General features: G+C 55.4%; 1 protein-coding gene across 18 annotated transcripts in view; it reads left to right on the top strand.

The window, feature by feature from the left end:
- LOC127389887 (protocadherin gamma-A4-like) overlaps nt 1-17,951 on the top strand; it is a 215,298-nt gene that overhangs the window by 155,330 nt on the left and 42,017 nt on the right. Inside the window, exon 1 of one of the 18 annotated variants that reach the window (XM_051630827.1) lies at nt 6,604-8,025. The exons of 15 other annotated variants lie outside the window; for them this stretch is intronic. In XM_051630827.1, the coding sequence (XP_051486787.1) occupies nt 6,613-8,025 (1,413 nt within the window). In that variant the 5' untranslated portion in view covers nt 6,604-6,612. Of the gene's footprint in view, nt 1-6,603; nt 8,026-13,095; nt 14,556-17,630; nt 17,693-17,951 lie in introns of those variants that run through there. 2 more of the 18 variants (XM_051630828.1, XM_051630839.1) reach the window with 2 other exon arrangements.

Raw genomic sequence — 17,951 nt, 5'->3', positions numbered from 1 at the left:
CTCAGGATGAGCTGCATGTTGAAGTGTTCCAGCACTTCGATGATGTAGGCATTGTCTCCCGAGGAACATCAGGAAACCAGGCGTACCTGGTGTCGTTCTTGCTTTACTCTCAAAGCCATTTTCCCAGCAGTTTGCGGGGAGCCAAGTATATGATTCTGGCGAGGTTGGATTGATCGCACCGTTTTCACACTTTACATGTCTGATTTCAGTCCCTCCTTTCGGTAAAGATAATTTACACCGTGTTCCCTATGAGATATTTAAAGCAGAGCTCCTTTTCAGGCCCCCCGGGGTGGGGTGGCTGGGAAACGCGGGTGCGAGTTGTGTCAGTAATGGGGAAGGTGAATCCTTCCTATGTAGAATTAGATCTGCTGATTCTACGTGATAAAGTTGGCGAAACGGAATTGTCATTTTGTACGGGAGAGTTTTCCTTCTTGAAACGTTCGTGTTTTCTCCAGGAATGGTTAGGTTCCTGATTGCTCCTCTCAGGTGAAGGAGGAGAGTGTCGCCCATTTTTGGGGAGAGGCTCTTTTTCTTCAGTCCTTTTGAACCCTGGGGTGCGTGTTCCTCGGGTGGGGTGGCTGGGGAGCGCTGGTGCGTGTGTCCGGGAGGGAATATAAAACCGGACTGTCTCTATTCCAGTCAGAGCAGGCAGCTCGCCGCGGCAGTCTTCAGTTTATCTGTGATGACGGGTTCAGGTTGAGCTGAGAGGTTTTGTCTTGTGTTGACTAAAAGGGGAAATGTCAGTAATGGGGAGGGGAGTGTGTCCTGTGTAGAATGAGATCTGCTGGTTCTGCCTGTTGGATTTGGGGAAACGGGATTGTCGTTTGGTGTTGGAGAGTTTTTCCTTCCTGAAACGTGCGTGTTTTCTCCAGGAAGGGTTTAAGTTACTGATTGCTCCTCTCAGATGAAGGAGGAGAGTGTCGCCCGTTTTTGGGGAGAGGCTTCTGCAGAAATGTCCGAGCGGGGCTGCTGAACTTGTGGAGGCAGTTTCCCTGTGCAGGGATCTATTGTTGTCTGCCGGTGTTTCCAGAGGAGGTCTCTACCCATTCTGATGGCATAGATATGCAAATGAAGCAATTAGGCACTTGAATTCAGGCTCTTTGAACCTTTATATATGGCCGGCATAGAGCAGGAGGTGCAGCTGGACTTGTTCTCTGCAGTCGTTTGTTGAAAAGTGGAATTGCCTCTTGGTGATGAAGAGCGTTTCCTTTCTGGAAACGGGCGTGTTTTCTCCGTGCAATGGGCAGTTACAGACTGTTTCTCCCTAGTCAATGTTCTCATCTTCCGTCTTGTGCCCTCTCATCTCCTCTCATCGTTTGGATGAAGACCGTGTTGCAGAGTAGTCAGCATTATAGAGTGGATCCATTGTATTCAGGCCTGATTTTGTGCAGTTACTTATCATTGCTTTCTCCTGTTAGTTCCCTGACTTCCTCCTGTCGTGCAATCTCCTGCAGTTTCATAAACGGGTGACGGTGTAGAACGGGATCCCAAACACACAACACCTAAGCAAGCAAGATGTGTCGTCTTTTCCTAACCCCCTTTCTTCAAGAGTGGTGATTAGACTTGTTTGATGGCGCTGAACGTGGGAGTGAGCGAAAGAGCGGGGTGACTGTTTTTCCCTTACAGCAGGCAGTTCTCTGGGGCACTTTCCAGTTTATCGGTGATGACAGGTTCAGGTTGAGCTCAGAGTTTTTTGTCTTCAACTCTTTTGAGCTCGCTATGATGCTATCTGCTGTGGGACAGAGTTGGCATAATTATATTGATGCTTAATGTTGGAGAGTTTTTCCTTCCTGACAGGTGTGTCTTCTCTTCTTGCATTTTTGGTCCTCTGGGTTGTCTGTTTCACGGGTGGGGTTTTTACGCGGGTGGGGTGGCTGGGGAGCGCTGGTGCGTGTCTCCGGGAGTGAGTGAAAGAGCGCGGTGACTGCCTTTCCCTAAAGCAGGCAGTTCGTCTTGTCACTCTTCAGTTTCTCTGTAGCGAGAAGGTTTTGAGTGTTAACTCCCTGAGTAGAACGAGATCTTTTTGCTGTGTGAGACGGAGTCTGGAGAAATCGGATTGACGTTTGAATCACTTATTGGGGAGGATAAGTTTTTTGCAGATAGTTATTTCTGAGTTCGTTGTGTAGTTATTTCTATCTTCTTTCTCCTGTGTGTCAGTTCCCTCAGTTCCCTTATTTGTGACCAGTTCCTGCTCAGCCTTTTATAAACGGATGAGGGTGTAGAATGGGGTCTCAAAAACAACCAATAAGCCCTGAACAAACCAGGTGCTTGAACGTTTGAAAGGGGAAATACTGAACCGAGGAGGTCTCTTTTTCAGCCCCTTTTTTCTTGTTCTTGTGGGTGTCTGAGCTACCAGGAGCGGTCTGTAACCAATCCGAGGACGTAGATATGCAAATGAGAGCCATTAGGGCCATGAATAAAGGCCATTTACACATTTACAAACGGGCCGACTGCAGCAGGAGGTGCAGCTGGAATCTCTTCTGCCGTTTTACAGAACTGTGTTTAAAGCGTTTCTTACCAAGATGAAATGTAAAGGATTTAGCTGAATCATTGTTGAATAATTAAAGAAGGTATGATACTTTACATCTTGACATCTGACAAGAGAGGCCCTTCATAGTCCTTCTGTCTGCTGAATTCAGCACGATTGTGTAGAAACTCTAGAAACGCTACATGAATGTTCTATTAAAAAGGGCAACTGCCGCCCCGATGCTCTTCCTTCCTCAGGATGAGCTGCATGTTGAAGTGTTCCAGCACTTCGATGATGTAGGCATTGTCTCCTGAGGAACATCAGGAAACCAGGCGTACCTGGTGTTGTTCTTGCGTTACTCTCAAAGCCATTTTCCCAGCAGTTTGCGGGGAGCCAAGTATATGATTCTGGCGAGGTTGGATTGATCGCACCGTTTTCACACTTTACATGTCTGATTTCAGTCCCTCCTTTCGGTAAAGATAATTTACACCGTGTTCCCTATGAGATATTTAAAGCAGAGCTCCTTTTCAGACCCCCCGGGCTGGGGTGGCTGGGAAGCGCGGGTGCGAGTTGTGTCAGTAATGGGGAAGGTGAATCCTTCCTATGTAGAATTAGATCTGCTGATTCTGCGTGATAAAGTTGGCGAAACGGAATTGTCATTTTGTACGGGAGAGTTTTCCTTCTTGAAACGTTCGTGTTTTCTCCAGGAATGGTTAGGTTCCTGATTGCTCCTCTCAGATGAAGGAGGAGAGTGTCGCCCATTTTTGGGGAGAGGCTCTTTTTCTTCAGTCCTTTTGAACCCTGGGGTGCGTGTTCCTCGGGTGGGGTGGCTGGGGAGCGCTGGTGCGTGTGTCCGAGAGGGAACGTACAACCGGACTGTCTCTATTCCAGTCAGAGCAGGCAGCTCGCCGCGGCAGTCTTCAGTTTATGTGTGATGACGGGTTCAGGTTGAGCTGAGAGGTTTTGTCTTGTGTTGACTAAAAGGGGAAATGTCAGTAATGGGGAGGGGAGTGTGTCCTGTGTAGAATGAGATCTGCTGGTTCTGCCTGTTGGATTTGGGGAAACGGGATTGTCGTTTGGTGTTGGAGAGTTTTTCCTTCCTGAAACGTGCGTGTTCTCTCCAGGAAGGGTTAAGTTACTGATTGCTCCTCTCAGATGAAGGAGGAGAGAGTCGCCCGTTTTTGGGGAGAGGCTTCTGCAGAAATGTCCGAGCGGGGCGGCTGAACTTGTGGAGGCAGTTTCCCTGTGCAGGGATCTATTGTTGTTGTGACTGCCGGTGTTTCCAGAGGAGGTCTCTACCCATTCTGATGGCATAGATATGCAAATGAAGCAATTAGGCACTTGAATTCAAGCTCTTTGAACCTTTACAAATGGCCCGCATAGAGCAGGAGGTGCAGCTGGACTTGTTCTCTGCAGTCGTTTGTTGAAAAGTGGAATTGACTCTTGGTGATGAAGAGCGTTTCCTTTCTGGAAACGGGCGTGTTTTCTCCATGCAATGAATGGGCAGTTACAGACTGTTTCTCTCTAGTGAATGTTCTCATCTTCCGTCTTGTGCCCTCTCATCTCCTCTCATCGTTTGGATGAAGACCGTGTTGCAGAGTAGTCAGCATTATAGAGTGGATCCATTGTATTCAGGCCTGATTTTGTGCAGTTACTTATCATTGCTTTCTCCTCTTAGTTCCCTGACTTCCTCCTGTCGTGCAATTTCCTGCAGTTTCATAAACGGGTGACGGTGCAGAATGGGATCCCAAACACACAACACCTAAGCAAGCAAGATGTGTCGTCTTTTCCTAACCCCCTTTCTTCAAGAGTGGTGATTAGACTTGTTTGATGGCGCTGAACGTGGGAGTGAGCGAAAGAGCGGGGTGACTGTTTTTCCCTTACAGCAGGCAGTTCTCTGGGGCACTTTCCAGTTTATCGGTGATGACAGGTTCAGGTTGAGCTCAGAGTTTTTTGTCTTCAACTCTTGTGAACTCGCTATTACGATATCTGTTGTGTGACGGAGTTGGCATAATGATATTGACGCTTGAATTTGGAGAGTTTTTCCTTCCTGACAGGTGTGTCTTCTCTTCTTGCATTTTTGGTCCTCTGGGTTGTCTGTTTCACGGGTGGGGTTTTACGCGGGTGGGGTGGCTGGGGAGCGCTGGTGCGTGTCTGCGGGAGTGAGTGAAAGAGCGCGGTGACTGCCTCTCCCTAAAGCAGGCAGTTGGCCGTGGCACTTTTCAGTTATTGTTGATCAGAGAGTCAGGTTTTCTCTTCCACACTCGTGTTGTCTAAAAGAGTTTGTCAGTCAGGGCGAAGGCGAATCCTTCCCGTGTAGAATGAGATCTGCTGGTTCTGCGTGATGGAATCGGGGAAATGGGATTGTCGCTTGATGTCGGAGAGTTTGTCCTTCCTGAAACGTGCGTGTTTTCTCCATGAAAGGAGGACTCAGGGGTTGTTCGTGTAAGACGAAGGAGCCAGTCGCCCGTCATTTGCGGAAAGCCTTCTGCAGAAATGGAAACCCCAGCGGGTCGAGTTATCTGTCCGGGCATTCCTGCTCAGTGCAGTTAGTTCTCTTTTCAATTGCTTCCGTCCTGTGCGGTAGTTCTCTGCTTTTACCCTTTCTGCTCAGCGTTTCCAACATAAATGCAGGTGTTGAATGAGATCTAAAGGAGAGAAAGAAAACCCTCGCCTTTTGTATTTCGGAGTTATTTAATATTTCTATCTGCCTTTCCCAAAGAGAGGTGCTTGAACCCATTTGATGGTCTTGAAGGGGGCAATACTGCACCGAGGAATTCGGTCTCTCAGCCTCTTTTTGCAACAGTTCTTTAGGGTGTCTGTGCTAGCAGAGGAGGTCTGTACCCATTCTGAGGAGATAGAAATGCAAATGTCAGCCATTAGGCACTTGAATGAAGGCCATTTCCACTTTGACAAACGGTCCGCATAGATCAGGGTGTGCAGCGGTGCTTGTTTTCTGCCGTCCTACTGTGCTTTCGTGAAATTGTATCCTACCAAGATGAAGGTTCTCAGCATTAGCTGCATTTTTAGATGTTCCAACAATTTAATAGTTGTAGCCGTTATCTCAGTGGCTTCTTGGAATCATTCCTTGCATCCTCCGATGTAAATTACTGTTCAGAAAACAGGACTGTTGGGAAAACAGGCGTACCTGCTGTTATTCTTGCTGTACTCACAAACATATTTTCCCTTAAGTCTTTGGGGAACAAAGCAGAAGATTTTCGCCAGAAGGAAGCTTCTGAGAATCTGGAAAATGTTGAGACTGAGAATATGGAAGGTTCTGGGTGGGTGTGTGTCTGAATATCACGGTTTAATTTATTTCCACTTTTTACTTCTTTTCCTGTACGTATAGTAGTAATTCTGCCACGATTGTTACTGAAATCGGTGCTGGGGAGAGTGGTTTTCAACTGTGGGAAGAGACACGTAATATTCTTTACCTTCAAATGAGATGCAATATTTTACTTTACGTGAATCTCTATCAGCCCGTCATTTTATTAGTGTGATAGAAGCAAAAGGAACCGTTAAAAGGAAAAGCAGGGATAAGAGAAAGTCATTGCAGGCAATCACCAGTGTCCATTTCGGGCAGGTTCTTCAATACTGTTCTGTTCTGTTGGTCTCTATGTGGGGATTTAATGGGGCTGTATGAGACACTTTAGGTGTGCAGAGAGAGGAAGAAGTAATTCCAGGAGCTACAGGGATTGTGCTTTGGGAGTAGTGGGATAAGTCTCCAGGTATTCTACATATTCTATTTTCTTTGACATAGAAATCGGCATTGCGAGATACATATCTCTCAGCATTGGGAGTGGTTTTCCCCGAGCGGTGGGATGTGTGTGGCCGAGCTGCCGGGGAGCGCTGGGGCGGGCAGCGCTGGGCAGCGCTCGGTGGCTGCAGTGCCGGGAGGAGGCTGCGGGCGCCGCTGCTGACCGAGGAGGAGCGAGAGGAAGGCCGGAGCGCTGCAGGCAGCCCCGCCCGCTGCGTCCCGGCTCGCTCGCTCGCTCGCTGGCTGGCTCGGCGGCCGGGCGGTCTGCGAGCGTCCCCCGGTGCGGAGCCGTGGTGCGGCGAGGCGGAGGGGCCGGCGGGAGCGTCCAGGCGGGAGCGGAGCGGTGTCGGGAGCAGGCTTGGCGGTGTGTGCGGCGGAGCTGCGGGCAATGGCGGGGAGGCGCTGGGGCCGGCGGGAGCGAGCCCTGCTGTGGGGCGTGCTGGTGGCGGCGTGGGAGGCGGCGTGGGGGCAGCTGCGCTACTCGGTTGCCGAGGAGATGCCCAAGGGCTCGTTCGTGGGCGACGTGGCCAAGGACCTGGCGCTGGACCTGCCGGCGCTCCGCGACCGCGGCGTGCGCATCATAGACAGAGGTAGGACGCAGTATTTCGCTCTGCACGGGAAGACGGGACATTTGGTGACGGCGGAGAGGATAGACCGGGAGCAGCTGTGCGAGAGTGCGCAGCAATGCGTGCTGCGGTGTGAGCTGATAGCGGAGGGGGACATGAAGGTTTATGGAGTCGAAGTGGAAATCACGGACATTAACGACAATGCGCCCAGCTTCAAGGAAATTGAGCTGGAGGAGATAATAAGCGAGACGACAGCCCCCGGGTCCCGGTTTCCCCTGGCGGAGGCTCACGACCCGGATGTGGGACGTAATTCTCTGCAGAGCTACGAGCTGAGCGGCGACGAGCACTTCTCGCTGGCCGTGCAGGCGGGCCCCGGCGGGGATCAGCGTCCCGAGCTGGTGCTGGCGAAGGCGCTGGACCGGGAGGAGGCGGCGTTTCACGAGCTGGTGCTGAGGGCGAGCGACGGCGGCGAGCCGGCGCGGACGGGCACGGCGCGGATCCGCGTGGCGGTGCTGGACGCGAACGACAACGCGCCCGTGTTCAGCGCGGCGGAGTACACGGTGCGCGTGGCGGAGGACGTGCCCGTGGGCTCCACCCTCCTCACCCTCACGGCCACCGACGCCGACGACGGCACGAACGGCCACGTTAAATACTCGTTCAAGAAAATCACAGAGAAAGCCTCGCAGATTTTCCAGTTAGACTCCGAGACGGGAGCGATCACGCTGATGCAGAGCATGGACTTTGAGGAAGCAGACTCCTACGAACTAGAGGTGCAAGCAAGAGACGGCGGGGGTCTTTTCGACACAGCCAAAATCTCCATCACCTTGACAGATATCAACGACAACGCTCCCGAACTCACGGTGTCGTCGGCGCTGAGCGAGATCTCGGAGGACGCCCCGTCGGGGACCGTGGTGGCCCTGCTGCACGTGCAGGACCGGGACTCGGGCGCCAACGGCGAGGTGCGCTGCTCGCTGGCCGCCGGCGTCCCGTTCCGGCTGGAGAAGTCGCTTGAGAATTACTACCGCGTGGTGACGACGCGGGAGCTGGACCGCGAGGAGGTGCCGCAGTACAACGTGACGGTGCGGGCGGCGGACGGCGGGTCGCCGTCGCTGCGGAGCAGCGCGGTGCTGGCGCTGCGGGTGCTGGACGTGAACGACAACGCGCCGGTGTTCGCGGAGGCGCGGTACAGCGCGCGGCTGGCCGAGAACAACGCGGCGGGCGCGCTGGTGCTGCGGGTGCGGGCGGCGGACGCGGACTGGGGGCAGAACGCGCGCGTGCGCTACCGGCTGCGGGAGGGGCGTGTGCGGGGCTCGGCGCTGTCGTCGTACGTGTCGGTGCAGGCGGAGACGGGCGCGCTGTACGCGCTGCGCTCCTTCGACTACGAGGAGGTGCGCGAGGTGGGGCTGTGGGTGGTGGCGGAGGACGGCGGCGCGCCGGCGCTGAGCAGCAACGTGTCGGTGCGGCTGGAGATCGTGGACGAGAACGACAACGCGCCGCAGGTGCTGTACCCGCCGGCGGCGGCGGCGGCGTCGGGGTCGGGGTGGGCGGGCGTGGAGCTGGCGCCGCGGTCGGCGGAGCCCGGGGCGCTGGTGGCCAAGGTGGTGGCGGTGGACGCGGACGCGGGGCAGAACGCGTGGCTGTCGTACGAGCTGGCCAAGGCGACGGAGCCGGGGCTGTTCCGCGTGGGGCTGCACAGCGGCGAGGTGCGCACGGCGCGCTTCCCGCTGGCCCGCGACGCGGCGCGGCAGAGCCTGGTGGTGGTGGTGAAGGACCACGGGCGGCCGGCGCTGTCGGCCACGGCCACGCTGACGGTGGTGCTGGCCGAGAGCGTGGCCGAGCTGCTGTCGGAGCTGGGCAGCGCGGCAGCGGCGGCGCCGGGCGAGCCGGCCGGCAGGCTGACGCGGTGGCTGGTGGTGGCCGTGGCGGCCGTGTCGTGCCTCTTCCTCGCCTTCCTGCTGCTGCTGCTGGCGCTGCGCCTGCGGCGCTGGCGGCGCTCGCAGCTGCTGGCGGCGGGCAGCGGCGCCTTGCGCGGCGTGCCGGCCTCGCACTTCGTGGGCATCGACGGCGTCCGCGCCTTCCTGCACTCCTACTCGCACGAGGTGTCGCTCACCGCCGACTCGCGCAAGAGCCAGCTCGGCTTGTCGGGCGGCAGCTGCTGCGACACCCTCCCGGCCCGCCCGCCGCCCGCCGAGCCCGCGCCGCTGCTCGGGGAGGACCCTGCCGGCGCCGACCCCGCCGCTGCTGCTGCCCCCCCCGGTGAGTGCCTCTGACCCTCCTTGCTCCTCTCTTCCTTCGCCTCCCTGTCCCTAGGTTTCCGCCCTTTTGCCGTGGGGAGGTTCTTTCGTTAACGGGCAATTCGGAGCGTTGCTCAGCAGCGCGCTCTTTGTGGGCCGCTCTTGCTGCAGAGGAAGGGACCGTCGGGCGGTTGCTCAGCGGAACCGCTGGTGCGGGCGGCATGAACTTGGACGCTGCTGGTCGGTAGGGCTTCGTTAGAGCGGAGCTTTTTGTTCTTAGTCCGTGTCAGGCCGTTTGTCATAACGGGTTTCCTGCCGTCATTAGCTCTTCTGCACGGAAGTGTTGCAGTGTTAACAAAGGGCGGTCTGCACTATTAGGAGTGCACGGTACCTTCCTGAACCGATTGTGTTTCATTAGTATCAGAGTCGGAGCATTAATGCCCTGGTGTTTAATTTTTCTACTTGTGGTTTCCGCTCTTCTCAGCTTTCCTGTTTCTCCATGAAAACGTGGCGAGGAATGAAATGTATTTATATTGGTTTATGCTGCCATCTTTTTCCCTCGGGTCGTGGAAGGGGCTGGGCAAGAACTGGTCCCTTGACGGTGTCTGTTTGCAGTTCATAAATATGAAATAAGATAGTAAAAGTTGTATTTTATAGGTGTTTAGGTGGCTGTGTGTGAAGGGCAATTGCAGGAACCTCGAGGTGTATTTTGCTGATTTTCAATCTTTTAAGGCAAACTAATTCATAAGGGTAGTGGATTTGCCTTGGCTTGAAAGTATGCACAATGGCAGGAGTCTTACGAGATGGGGAGAGGAGAGATTCAGGTTACTCCAGGTGTTTTGGGAGACCTGGGAGGTTCTTTTTCTGTGTCTGCACGTCCTTATCGGTTCTAAACTAACAGCTTAAGTATGTACTTCTGACAAATACCGTAATGGGAGCCTTAGGAAGAGCAAACTATGTATTGAGTGCCTAAGTAACACCTTAATGATGTCCCTGTCAAAGGCAGGTTGTGCTGATGAGGAGATGTGCCTTTGTCTCTCATGATGGTGGAAGATCTTACCTTTTCCATTTGTCTGAGTGTCCTAACGTGCCTTTCATGTTTACAGCTGTGAAGAGAAAGACTTTCATAGACATGTTTCCTTACAGTGGTACTGGTAGAAATGCTCTTGTTTGTCACATTCACATGCTAAGAAATCAAATATTATGTATGGTAAGCAGACGTTGTCTGTGCACCTTTTCTTTCCGTGGAGTCTGTCAAGTGATGATGATCAATGGCAACAAGGCAGGAGAAGGGAGTCAGCTGGTAGCTGGAATTTCGTTAGAGCTGGGTTTTGTGGTGTAATCAGCTCCCAGATCGTTTCTCATTCCGTCCCCTGGCATGTTTAGTACTAATTTTCCAGTCAGCATTAGCTCTTCTGAATGGATGCGTTGATAGCAAATGGCCGTTTGCTGTACGAGCAGGGCCCGGCATCAATTGGCAGCAATTGTGTTTGAGTAGGATCAGAAATGGAGCGTTAGCAGCCCCGTGTATAACCTGTCGTTGCAGATAAATAATTCGTCCCTTGTATGCAGCCTTTCTGCTACTTTTGTGTAATTTCTTGCTCGCGCGTGTAGCAGCCCTTGCTCTTGTGTCCTTCATTCTTGATGGTCGCTGAGGGCCGTGTGTGAGGAAGTGGGAACTACTATTCCTATAGTGCTAATGATTAGACAGTTCATCTTCTCCTTCTGTGCTCCTGACCAGGCAGGGCAACCAGTTTGACCCGTGTGATGGATCTATTAGAAATACATAATAGTTTTAATCATGAACAGCGCGTTAAGTGAGATTTTTTTTTCAAGCCCGTCTTTGGTTCACTGAATTATCACCCTTGCTACACATCTTTTTCATTACCAGCCATGATTCAGGGTGAATGTAAGCCATGGTTTGGAATGGACATAGAGGTGCCTGTGCCTGCTTTAGTGCTCGTCTTTTGTGGAAGTTCCTTGCACAGCGTGTTCCTCAGCCGGTGGTGACAGCTGCCTCAACCTTGGGTGCCAGGATGCTGTGTGTTTCCCATGCTAGAGGCACTTCTTCAACCGAGAGACAATTCCCAGCTGTTTTGGTAAATTTCTTGTTGTTTGTGGGAATTTCCTTGTTCGGGTCAAAGGGAGCTCCAGGAGGGAACTCCCTCCAGAGAGGAAGTGGATGGAAGAGGAGCAAACTTCATTGTTGATACGTGTTAAATTATGAAGCACACGTCAGTATGTGAGCAGTGCTTGACAACCTCGGTGTTGAGCCACTGCTGTGCCCTTCCAAAGATGGAGTGAAGTGGAAGAACTCCATGTTTCCAGACTGGATGTTGCACTATTATAGTCTATAAGGCCTTCAAACTATGGGAGAAGTGCTAGAAAGTAGACAATATTGTGGCAGTTTCTTCAGGAATGTGTTGCAGATGACACGACACTTCAAGAAATGGCAAGAAATCCTGGCTTGTTTCATATCATTGACTCGTGCAGCAGGGCTTAATTTTTACATGCTCGGTGTTTAAAATTGATGTTTTAGTGTTCACAATCGAGACAAACTGTCAGAGCAGTGTTACCTTAACAGTGACAGTGGTTAGAGAAGTTTTCTCAGTCGGTGAGCACATCCAGAGTCCCACTGCAGCTGGAAAGACCCTGCTGGCCATGAGAAACCTGTTCCCACTGGAACTTTGTGGTCTCTTCTGCCAAAGGAGGGTGAATACGTGAGGGGTGTTTTTGAGGGATTATGTTTTGAGGGAGCAGTGTGAGGACATAACTGGGAACTGAGTTATCAGCAAGACCCTGTGAACAAGCATGGGTCATCCATGGAGCTGTTTCTTGTTTGGAGCAACAGGAGTGTTGAGAAAATCTGCAGTACCTGTAGTTCCCAACCCCTGTGTAGAGCTTGAAAGAATTCAGTGGGTCACAGTGTGCCCCCTTCTCCCCGTGGTGACCAGCTAAGGTCTGTCGGTTTCTACAAGGTCTTGATTTCCGCTCTTTCCTTTGAGCGTTGCTGAGAGGTGGTGTCAGTGTGCAAACAGGCCCTGAGGAGCATCAGGAACTGAGCTACTTTATTCTCAAGGAAAAGGGTTTTACTCTTTCCATTGTCAGACCAGCCCACACCTGAAGTTTGGACGGATCCAAAGTGCACGTCGCTGTGTTTGTATCACGGGCAAACTGCCTTCTGTGGGGCTGACATTCTGCCTTTTCTTCTTTTGAAGAACAGTCCACATTTGGTTCTTGTGGTTTTGTGTTGGTTGACTTTTTTTTTCTTTTCCCTGGAAGTCCCGACTGGCCTGGGAAAAGCAGCTCACACGTTGCAAACAGCTCCTCTTTCCAATTTTCGAAATAGCCCATTAGTAATTGAAGTATCTGAGGCTCTCGGGAACTTTTATGTTCTGAGAACGAACTTACCTCATTGACTGAAAGAAGCGGTATTTGAAAAAAAATATGTTTTAGTAGGTTTGTGTTCACAGTTTTAGAGCAAGATGCTGTGGTGATCTCCGTGATTTCTAAGACTAGCAGCATATGTTGATAGTGGTCTTGTAGAGAGTGAGGCTTGACGTGTTCTCCCAGAGATTCAGTACCAGAGGTACAGGAAATAAAAAGGGTACAAACATGTATCTCCTCAAAGGAAGTGACGGCTCTGGAGCTGCAATTCTACCACAGCTTATCCTGCGAGGTACTTCGTAGCCGATGCTTCTCGGAGCTCGTAGAAATGGCAGAAAACAGCCGAGGAAAGACAACCCGCAGCTGTGAGAATGTCAGACATCGGCTGTACAACATACCCGGCTGTACTTACCTGTACTGATCGCCGCTCTGCTGCACACTGTCTGCGCGCTCCTCCACCGCTCGGGTACACGTTCCCAGACAGAATCCTGATTTCCACTGGTGATCAGAGCGCCTTGGTTCGCGCGTATAGAGGGAATGAGAAATCTGTCCGGACCGGAGTGCGACTGGAGCATTTCGGAGGCGGACGGCGCCGACTCGCGGCAGCTGCCGGCAGCGAGGCTGGGGGCGCGGGGAGCGGCTGCGGTGTCGTGGCGGCGCCTCCGGGTGCCGCTGTTGGCCGACAAGGAGCGGCGCTGGAGCCGCAGCCGCAGCCGCCGCAGCGTCCTGCCCCCGCAGGCTGCTCGCTCGGCCGGCGCCGGGCAGAGCGGCAGCGGCACGGGCAGCAGAGAGAGGCGAGAGCAGCGGCGTCCGAGGCGGCGCCGAGCTCGCTGCCGTCCGGCGGCCCCTGCGCGGGCTGCGGAGAGGGGCTGGCAGGGAGCGAGCGAGGGCAGCGGCAGGAGGGAGGAGCGCGGCGAGCGCTGGCGAGCATGGCGGGCAGGCAGAGGCCGAGGCGGCGGCGAGCAGGCGGGCGAGTGCTGCTGGCCGCCTTGCTGCTGCTGGGCTTGTGCTGCCGGGCGGCGCCGGAGCGGATCCGCTACGCCATCCCCGAGGAGCTGGGCAGAGGCTCGCTGGTGGGGCCGCTGGCGCGGGACCTGGGGCTGAGCCCGGCGGAGCTGCCGGCACGCAAGCTGCGGCTCAGCGCCGAGAAGCAATACTTCGGCGTGAGCGGGGAGAGCGGGCAGCTGTACGTGAGCGAGCGGCTGGACCGGGAGGAGATGTGCGGCGAGGCGGCGTCCTGCTCCGTCAGCTTCGAGGCGCTGCTGCACAACCCGCTCAACGTCTTCCACGTCCAGGTCGACATCCACGACGTCAACGACAACGCACCGCGCTTCCTGCAAGATAATTTCCAGCTTGAGATCAGCGAATTGACCCCTCCCGGCGCCCGCTTTGCCTTGGGCGTGGCAGAAGACCCGGACGTGGGCAGCAACGCGCTGCAGGGCTACGAGCTGGAGGACAACAAATACTTGGCGGTGGAGGTGAAGGAGAGCGAGGACGGGAGCAAGTTCGCGGAGCTGGTGCTGCGCCGAGCGCTGGATCGGGAGAGCGAGCAGAGCCTGCGGCTGGTGCTGACGGCGCTGGACGGCGGCGACCCGCCCCGCAGCGGCACCGCCCAGCTCTGCATCAACGTCACGGACGCCAACGACAACGCGCCCGTGTTCGCGCAGGACCGGTACCGGGTGAGCGTGCGGGAGGACGCGCCGTCGGGATCCACGGTGCTGAACGTCTCCGCCTCGGACGCCGACGCCGGCAGCAACGCGCGCATCACCTACGGCTTCGGGAAAATGCCGGCCAAGGTGCTTGAGAAGTTCGTGGTGGACGCGGAGAGCGGCACTATCGCTCTGAAGGAGACGTTGGACTTTGAGGACACTCGAGGCTACACGCTGCTGGTGGAGGCGAGGGACGGCGGCGGGCGCACGGCTCACTGTAAGGTGGAGGTGGAAGTAGTGGACATGAACGACAACGCCCCCGAAATCACGATACTGTCGGTGTCGAGCCCGGTGCCCGAGGACGCGGCAGTCGGCACGGTGGTGGCGCTGGTGAAGGTGACCGACCCGGACTCGGGCGAGAACGGCGCCGTGTGGCTGGAGCTGTCGGGCGAGGCGCCGCTGTCGCTGGTGGCGTCGTCGGGCGGCTCGTACAAGGTGGTGACGGCGAGCGCGCTGGACCGGGAGCAGGCGGCGGAGCACCGCGTGTGGGTGGTGGGCAGGGACCGGGGCAGCCCGTCGCTGTGGAGCCGCGCGGCGCTGGTGCTGGAGGTGTCGGACGTGAACGACAACGCGCCGGTGTTCGAGGAGGCGGCCTACAGCGCCTACGTGGCGGAGAACAACGCGGCGGGCGCGGCGGTGCTGCGCGTGCGCGCGCGGGACGCGGACGCGGGCGCCAACGGGCGCGTGAGCTACTGGCTGGCGGGCGGCAGCGCGGGCGCGGCGCCCTACGTGTCGGTGGAGGCGCGGAGCGGCGCGGTGTACGCGCAGCGCTCGTTCGACTACGAGCAGTGCCGCGAGTTCGCGGTGGCGGTGCGGGCGCAGGACGGCGGGGGCGCCGGCGCGGAGCTCGACGGCCACGGTGCGCGTCTTCGTGCTGGACCGCAACGACAACGCGCCGCGGGTGCTGTGGCCGGCGGCGGGCCCGGGGGAGGCGGGCGGGGCGGCGGCGGCGCCGTTCGAGGTGGTGCCGCGCTCGGCCGAGGCCGGCTACCTGGTGGCCAAGGTGGTGGCGGTGGACGCGGACGCGGGGCGCAACGCGTGGCTGTCGTACGAGCTGGTGGCGGCGGCGGAGCCGGCGCTGTTCCGCGTGGGGCTGCACAGCGGCGAGGTGCGCACGGCGCGGGCCGTGTCGGAGCGGGACGCGGCCAAGCAGCGGCTGGTGGCCGTGGTGAAGGACCACGGGCAGCCGGCGCTGTCGGCCACGGCCACGCTGCACGTGGTGCTGGCCGAGAGCTTGCAGGAGGCGCTGCCGGAGTTGAGCGACAGAGACTCTGTGTCCGAGCTGACGTCTGATCTAAACATCATACTTGTGGTGGCGCTCGCGGCCGTGTCCTTGTTATTCGTTGTGACAGTCATTTTTATATTCTTTAAATGCCGGCGTTCGAGGAGTCCTCCTATTTTTGTAACTTCTGATAAGGAACTATATTCCAGCCTGGGCTCAAAAGCACCGTACAACTACTGCAGCAGCACGCTGCCCTTGCCCTACTCCTACGAGGTGTGTTTAGCCTCCGAGCCGGGCCAGAAGGACTTCACATTTCTGAGACCAGGGACGGTAGCGCTGTCTGACCGACTCCTGGCCGGGGAATCTTCTAGATTAGGTACTCGCTCCGGGAAGGACCCTCCCAGCCCTGGGAACTCGGCACAGGTGAGCTTCTGTCCCGGGGTCCCTTTCTGTGGACTTGAGAGAATTCGTTCTCTTCTCTTGCTCTTTCACCAGGGATCACTGGGGAACTAGCAGAGCTCAACGTCGTGTCCGCGCGCACCGCTCAATAGCTCGGGGGTTGGGAGTGTGTGATCTTGAGTCTTCCCTTTTACCTGCCCGGTTTTATCCAGGAATTGTTCGTTGCACTCTAGAAGCCACTCTTTTGTCAGTACTGCTGTCTGACCTACTCCAGGTGCTGAGCTGGGGTGGGTGGTGTGGACATGGGGTGGAGCAGGGGCAAAAGTGTCATGGGGTCCTAATTTGAGACAATCCTTTCATCTTGGTCAATGACTACTTCGTTTATTGTCTCTTCTTTCCTGTGGTAGTGATGTGTGATCTATCCCGAGCTGTTCACTCAGCGTGGACAACGTCCGTGTAGTCCTCTGTTCTCCCTTCCAGCTCTGTTCTTTCCCACTCTGAGCCTCTCAAAACGGAAATACTGGGTACATCCGTGGCTTAACATTTCCCCTTCGCCTGGGAAGCCGGAGCTGGTGCCTCACTGCAGCTCCGAGCCCGGAACTTAACGGAAAGTGCTTTGAGTCGTCTGCTGCCACCGGCTTTCCTGGAGCCCCGGCAGAGCCGGGAATAGCGCCAGACTGGCTCTGGCTGAGGGTTTGGAATGAATTCCAGGCGCAGGGGAAAGGCGCCTTTCCCCTTAGCTATCCCACGTTTCCCCTCCTCTCCCACTAAACGGTGCTTTCAGGAGCTCTGAGGAGTCACCTTTAATATTCGGGTTTCCAGTCAAAGTGAGAGAGTCGTAATGTCCCCAGATCAGTCGAAATCTGGGAGACGGAAATGTTCAGTCTTCCATGCCTTTCCCGACTTCTCTGTACTTAGCTGTCCGCTGCTTGGCCATCCTACTGCTGCTGGGATTAAGTGGACAAGATACTCTGGACACAGGTTTTGTGTGGACTCATAAACTCTTTAATAAACAGTCTTTATATGAACGTTAGAGAAATTGCTCAGTAAACATGGTTTAGGAAAGACATTAAGTGGGCGGTGGCTGGGGGAAAAAAAGCCTCAGAGCCTATTTCAGAGAAAAAAAAAAGTGGCTGAAGGCTGTTTGAAGATTTATCTCGAAGGGAGCCGTGGGTTTTCTTCTTTTTAGATTATATGTAAAGAGAGAAAGGTAATTGGGATTTGTTTGCGTGAGAGCCTGTGAGAAATGAAATCCGCTGTCAGCACGGCGAGCCTGCAGGCAGGGGCTGCTGCAGAAGCTCTCCAGACCAGAGAATCACAACCGTTTGTACTTACGTGCACGATGCAGCTGCGGGGGGGTGAAGCATATCGTATTCCTTCTCAGTCTTCAAATTACTCCAGAATGAGATCCTATTGCAATCGATAAGGTGTTCTCGGTGTAAAGCCCGTACTTCTATCCCTTCCTGTGATTAAAATGATGGAAATGATAAGCAGCTCTGATCTATTTCAGCAACGATTTTTCGGTAGGAAAGGAAATAACTGAACATGCAGAGAGGAAAGACTGTGCCGACACGTTTGATATCCTTTTCTCTTCACATATTGGCTTTCTGGGTGGATCCCGTGTGCTCACGGCTGTTAACAGGTTTTGACAGGGCTCCTGGCGCTCCCTTCCCATTGCGCAGAGTAGTTGCGCGGGTGACGGGAGACGAACGCCGAAATTGCGGTCGTTTCAGCTGTGTGGGCGCTCGAAACGTCGGAAAAGCCGACGTATCGCGAGTTGTTGCCTTCAGCAACAACCCCGAACGCAGGCAGGCAGCCCGGGATCTGGCTGCTTGTCGCCCAGGCGCTGCCGGGGCTGTGATCTGCGCAGTGCCGGGACCTGCACGGGAACGGGAACTGCTCCGCCCCTGGGCCAGGCAGCACGACACAGCCCATGATTTCCCTGCGCCTGGTTGGTGGAAGCAAGTACTGGGGAGCAAGCTGGGAGGTGGCGAGTGCAAGAGGGCGCATTAGACTGGGATTTTCTAGGATATGTCGGGGAAGATGCCTGCTGGGAGAGTGGTGGCGGTGGGGAGCGGGAGGGGCCGTGCTCCTGGGAGCCCTGAGGCAGGAGCTGCCCCGGGGGGCAATGTGTGCTGCGGCTGGAGGAGCTGCTCGTAACACGGCAGCGCGGAATCCGCCTCGGTTTTTGCCGGCGACGCTGCTTTGGT

The sequence above is a fragment of the Apus apus genome, chromosome 13, assembly GCF_020740795.1.
Source record: "Apus apus isolate bApuApu2 chromosome 13, bApuApu2.pri.cur, whole genome shotgun sequence".
NCBI lineage: Eukaryota > Metazoa > Chordata > Aves > Apodiformes > Apodidae > Apus > Apus apus.
Note: the sequence above shows the minus strand (reverse complement) of the source record. Positions and strands in the feature narration are given on the sequence as shown.